Source organism: Pyrgilauda ruficollis, unplaced genomic scaffold (assembly GCF_017590135.1).
Source record: "Pyrgilauda ruficollis isolate IOZ18807 unplaced genomic scaffold, ASM1759013v1 scaffold280, whole genome shotgun sequence".
NCBI lineage: Eukaryota > Metazoa > Chordata > Aves > Passeriformes > Passeridae > Pyrgilauda > Pyrgilauda ruficollis.
Genome location: NW_024524156.1, coordinates 117,877 through 123,324, shown reverse-complemented (window position 1 = coordinate 123,324; position 5,448 = coordinate 117,877). Strand labels below are relative to the sequence as shown.

The following is a 5,448-nucleotide window of genomic DNA, read 5'->3' as shown; positions in this document are numbered from 1 at the left end:
GGGGCGGCTGGCCTGGGGGGGGAAGAAAAGAGGAGATTGGGGGGGAGTCTGACCCCAGGGGGTCAAGGCAGCCCCCCCAGTTTGGGGTGTCCCCCTGTACCTGCACCAGGGTTCCACATGCTGGGAGACTCCAGGACCTGGGGGGGCACGTGGGGTGAGCGGGGACCCCCCAAACCCCCCAGCGCGGTGGGGACCCCGCCGGCACCCAGCGGAGACTGAGTCACGGCGTTTGGGGGGGCCCCCCCGGGACTGGCCCGAGCCGGGCGGCGGGGGGGCTGTGGGGGAGCCGGAGGGTTTGGGGTTTGGGGTGCACGGGGGGATTTTGGGGTGCGGGGGGGTCCTGGTGCTTCGCTCCCACCTTCGCTCCGGCCGCGGCCCCTCCCGGCAGGAAGCGGGGGCGGGGCTTGGACGGGGCGGGGCTTGGGCCGGGCTCCTCCCCTGGGCGGGGCCTGATCCTGTCCCCTCCCGCTCCCCTCTCTGCCCGCTCCGTGCCTCAGTTTCCCCGCATGTCCCCGGTGGGTTCCCGGTGTCCCCCTGCCCGCCCCGTGCCTCAGTTTCCCCGCATGTCCCCGGTGGGTTCCCGGTGTCCCCCTGCCCGCTCCGTGCCTCAGTTTCCCCGCATGTCCCCGGTGGGTTCCCGGTGTCCCCCTGCCCGCTCCGTGCCTCAGTTTCCCCGCACGCACCTGGCGGGGGGCGCTCCCCGGGCCGGGGTCCCCCGGGGCCGGTGCGGGCCCCGCGGCCAAGCGCTGGAGCCGCTGCAGCGCCCGCTCGGCCGAGAGCCGCGCCTCGGGGTCCGGGTCCCAGCAATCCTCCAGCAGCTCCGGCAGAGCCCCCCCGGGCTGTGGGACCCGCGGCCGGGGATGTCACCCCCAAACGGGGACAGCCCCCGCTGCCCTCAGCACCGGCGCTGGGCAGTGGGGGGGACCCGGGGCGGCGACCCCCCAAACACCCCCGCCACCCTGGGACCCCCCTCGGGTTTCCCGCACCCCCCGCACCCCCCTGAGACCCTCTGGGGACCCCCGGGGCGACACCCAAGGCAGGGGCAGGGGCACCCCGCGTACCCTCGGCACCCCTGGGCACCCCAAACCCCCCGGGCACCCCGGCAGGGCCCCCCCCGGGACCCCCGGGGTGCCCCCCAGGCGGCCGGGGGTGCCCCGGGGGGGCTCTGACCTGGGGGGCGCGGTGCCAGGCGGGGGGGATCAGCGGCCGCCGCCTCTCGTCCGCGGCCAGGCGCCGCAGCTGAGCCCCGCTGGGGCTGGAGCCCAGCTCGGCCTCGTAGGCCAGCCGGAACGGCGGCACCGGCGCTCCTGCGGGGCGGCCGGGGGTCAGCGGGGCCGGGGGCGGCGGGCGGCGCGGGGGGCGCGGGGCTCACCGGGGCTCACCGGGGCTCAGGGCCTGGCAGCGGGACAGGATCTCCCAGAGCAGCAGGGCCAGCGCGTAGACGTCGGCCTGGCGCAGCGCCCGGCCCCAGGCCCGCAGGTCCAGGCTCTCGTCCAGGATCTCGGGTGCCAGGTACCGCTGGGTGCCCGCCTGCGCCCGACCGGGCCCTCAGCGCGGGGGCACGGGGCCACCGGGGCCACCGGGACCACCGGGGCCACCGGGGCCATCGGGCCAGGGACAGGCTTGTGTGGGCATGTGGGCTCAGCTGGCAGCCACAGCCCACACTGCCAGTGACATCTGGGGTGCCATCCTGAGCCCTGGGCTGTCACCTTCCCTTCCCTTCCCTTCCCTTCCCATGCCATGCCATGCCATGCCATGCCATCCATGGACCCCATGCCACCCCACGCCATGCCACCGCTGTCACCTTCCGGATGGCCACGGCGTGCCGGGAGCCGGCGCTGTCCTGGGCGCGCGGTGGCAGCGCCAGCGCCAGCCCGAAGTCGCCGATGGCGCAGGTGCCGTCCTCCCGCACCAGCACGTTCTGGCTGCTCAGGTCCCGGTGCACCACGCTGGGCTTGTACAGCCCTGGGGGCACCGGGGGTCACGGGCGGACAGGGCAGAGCCCCGAGGGGGCGCGGGGCAGGGGACAGCAGGGGTGCCACCTCACCGTCACGCCACAGCTCCTGGTGCAGGAAGGCCAGCCCGCGGGCCAGGGACAGCGCCAGGCGCACGCTGCCCGCCCACGTCCCCACGTGCTGGCCCAGGAAGTGGCGCAGGGAGCCCTGGGGACACGCGAGGGACGCGGGTGGGGGCGTGGGGCACCCCCCAGTATCCCCCACACATCTCCCCCCAGCAGAGCCCCATCCCCACCCCTGTGCTCCCCGACTGTCCCACGCGCACCCTGAGGTACCCCCCAGCCCCCGGGGTGACCCACGGCTGGGTAGAGCTGCAGCACCAGGAGCCCCCCCCGGCCGCGGGGCCCGGCCGCGCTGGTGTGCAGCAGCCTGGCCACGTTCTCGTGCTCCATCAGCGGCAGCGAGTGCACGGCGCGCTCGGCCGCGAACCTCCGGCCGGCCCCGGCCGCGAACGCCTTGATGGCCACGGGCCGCTGGCGCAGCGTGCCCCGCCACACGGCCGAGAAGCGCCCCGACTGCAGCACCTGCCCCGCGGGGACACGGCGGGGGACAGGGGACACAGCGTGTCACACAGGGACCCGCATATCCGGGCACCTTTGGGGCTCCCCGGGCACCCTCAGCGCTGTTGTCCCCCCCCCCCGGACTGATGCCCCCCCTGGCATGGGTGTCCCCACATCCTCTCCCCATTTGGGTGCCCCCTCCCAGCGTCACCTCCTTCCCTCCCCTCCCACCTGGGTGCCCCGCTGGTGTCCCTTGCCCCGTTGGGGTCTCCCCATGGATGTCCCTCCCCCCGTGGGTGTCCCTCTCCCGTGGGTGTCCCCCCGTGGGTGCCCCGCACCTGCAGGAAGTGCAGCGCAGGCAGGTCCGGGCTGGGGGGCTCCGGGGGGACCCCGATTCTCCGCCCCCCCCGCGGTGGCTGCCCCGTGCGGGCCCTTGTCCAGCGCAGTCCTGGATGGGGACACGAGGGACACCCCCATCCGGGGACCCCCCACACAGGAACCCCCCCAAATCAGGGACACGGGACCTGGGGGCACCAGGGACCGACAGCCCCCCCTCGCCAGGCAGGGGACACGGGGAATGTGGCATTCTGGGGTCCCCGGGACACTGGGAACATCCCACCCGGGACACTCCACCCCGGGGAGTCACAAGGACACCAGGGACCCCCCGCCCCAGGGACAGGGTGACACAACACTTGGGGACCCCCTCGCCTCCACCCCGGGGAACCCTGACTCTGGGAGCACCAGAGATGTGGCATCTGGGGACACCCAGGGGACACCGGGTAGGGGGTGGCTGTTCCCGAGGGTCCCCCCGTCCCCGCCTTGTCCCTGTCCCTACCGAGGACGCCCAGACAGGTGAGGAGGATGAGGAAGAGGGGGCTGGCACCCAGCAGCCACAGGGTCCCCGCGGACCCTCCCCGGCCGGGCACTGGGGACAGAGACTGAGGTGACACGGAGCCCCCCGACCCCCAGTGTGGTGGGGACACTTTAGGGGATCCTATGGCTTCCCCAGTCCCCCGGGCCCCGTACCTGGGCCCTGGCGGGGCCCCCCCAGCCCCCCGGCCGTGCCGGTCCCCGCCGCTGTCCCGGTGGCGTTGCCGTTGCAGAGGTGGCCGTGGCACAGGCACAGCAGCACGGAGCTGCCGGGGTGTCCCGCGGGGCTGGGCGCGCACGTGGCCGAGGGACAGGCGTCCCCCCGGCCTCCCCAGCAGCCTGGGGACACGGCACGGTCACCCCGGGAGGGCACAGCTGGGACCCCCGCAGCGGCTCCCCCCGCAGCGGCTCCTCCCCAGCGCCGCTGCAGCCGCTGCTCAAGGCCAAGGCCACGGCAGCCGCTGGGGAGGGACAGAACCCCCCCAATCCCCCCGGCCGGGACCAGAACCCCCCAGTCCCCCCGGCCGGGACCCGACCCCTTTTGCCTCCCCAAGACCCCCCAGAGCAGGACCAAAGCCCTCAATCCTGCCCCAGCTCCTTCAGTCCCCCCAAATCCCCCCGGGGCAGGACCAACCCTTTCATCGCCCTCCAAAATCCCCCCGGGGCAGGACCAACACTTTCATCTGACCCCAAAATCCCCCCGGGGCAGGACCAACACTTTCATCTCCCCCCAAATTCCCCCCGGGGCAGGACCAATCCCCTCCAGCGCCGCCCGGGGCAGGCTCGAAGCGCAGCCCCCCGTTGCCCCCGCCCGCTCCCGGGGGTCTCACCCTGCACCAGAGCGTGGCTGCGGTTCCAGATGCCGACGCAGCACTGCCCGGGGGGGCAGCGCACGGCGCCGGCCGCCGCCCCCCCCGCGCCCCCCAGCGCGCCCCGCACGCTCGGGTGCTTGTAGGACACGCAGGTCAGGTTGAGGGGACCTGCCGGGGACACGCTCGCACCAGGGGGGGCTTTGAACCCCCCCAGAAATGCACCCCCAGCCCCGGCTGTGCCCCCCAGCACCCACCTGGGCGCCCCATGGGAGCCTCCGCGGGGCCGCTGGGGAGAGGAGCTGAGCAGGAGCGGCGGCAGCAGGAGGAGGAGGAGGAGGAGGAAGAAAAGGAGGAGGAGGAGGAGGAAGGTGCTGCCCCCGCATCAGGGAGGAGAGAGCCGGGGTGTCTGGGGGGGCAGCCAGGCCTGGCCCCTGCCCTGCGTCACCCAAACGGAGCTCAGTGTCCCCTGTCCTCATTGCTGTCACTCTGGGACAGACTGCACCCCCCAAAACCCGCCTGTGACCCCCAAACACAGCTCAGCGTCCCCTGTCCCCGCTGGTGCCACTCTAGGGCTGACTGCACCCCCCAAAACCCGCCTGTGACCCCCAAACACAGCTCAGCGTCCCCTGTCCCCATTGCTGTCACTTTGGGACAGACTGCACCCCTGCCACCCCCCAAAAACCGGCCGTGCCCCCCAAGGGATCCCCCCGCAGACTTCCAGACAACGCCAGCGACTCGTGTTTATTACAAAAAGAACTCGTCGTTCCCCATTTACAAAGGAGCCCCCCAAAACTAACAGTTTCATCTAAGTCTTTTTGTACAAAAAAATAGCACTTTGGGACCCAAAAAAAAAAAAAAAATTCATCCACCACCCCGTCCCCCCCAAAAATCGCTTTTGGGGGGGGAGGTTTATGACATCAGCCACCGGATTTGTAAAAACCAACCCCCCTCCCCTCCCCCAAATTAAAACAACAGAGACGGGACGAGATCAAACAGGGAGAGAATTATTGCCAGTTTGGGGGGGCTGGACCCCCCAGGACCCCCCCGCTGCATAGAGAACCAGCCCCGGCCCCCCGGAATGAAGGGGTGACAGTGGATTAAAGCTGGGAGAGGGGGGCAGCCCCCAGAGCCCCCCCAGACCCTCTGTGGGGGCAGGAGCGGAGCAGGGGGGGCTCATCCCCAGCCTGTCACCCCCTTGTCAAGGCACGTTTGTGTTTTGTGTCCCGGGAACGGCTGGGGGGGGATTTGGGG

At 72.4% G+C, this 5,448-nt stretch overlaps 1 protein-coding gene across 2 annotated transcripts; it reads right to left on the bottom strand.

Moving 5' to 3' along the window:
* Positions 1–18: 18 nt before the first annotated feature.
* AMHR2 (anti-Mullerian hormone receptor type 2) lies at positions 19–4,735 on the bottom strand. Of its 2 annotated transcripts, XM_041472188.1 has the most exons (12): positions 4,452–4,735; positions 4,216–4,365; positions 3,542–3,724; positions 3,351–3,440; positions 2,854–2,963; positions 2,315–2,539; positions 2,048–2,162; positions 1,805–1,965; positions 1,383–1,530; positions 1,171–1,307; positions 684–839; positions 19–137 (listed from the first exon to the last, which is right to left on the bottom strand). In XM_041472188.1, the coding sequence occupies exons 1-12, from the start codon at positions 4,462–4,464 to the stop codon at positions 63–65; spliced, it is 1,563 nt and encodes a 520-aa protein (XP_041328122.1). In that variant the 5' UTR covers positions 4,465–4,735; the 3' UTR covers positions 19–62. The 2 variants fall into 2 exon arrangements, with proteins under 2 accessions (XP_041328122.1, XP_041328121.1); XM_041472187.1 differs by having other exon boundaries at positions 3,351–3,724; positions 4,216–4,735.
* Positions 4,736–5,448: the final 713 nt, after the last annotated feature.

Coding starts and splice junctions, on each gene's coding strand:
- AMHR2 (XM_041472187.1), bottom strand. CDS start 4,673: ATGAGGACAGGGGACACTGAGCTCCGTTTGGGTGACGCAGGGCAGGGG. Junction 3,725..4,215: donor CAGCCACGCTCTGGTGCAGG/GTGAGACCCCCG, acceptor CCGTGTCCCCAG/GCTGCTGGGGAGGCCGGGGG. Junction 2,163..2,314: donor TGCTGCAGCTCTACCCAGCC/GTGGGTCACCCC, acceptor GCGTGTCCCCAG/GGCTCCCTGCGCCACTTCCT.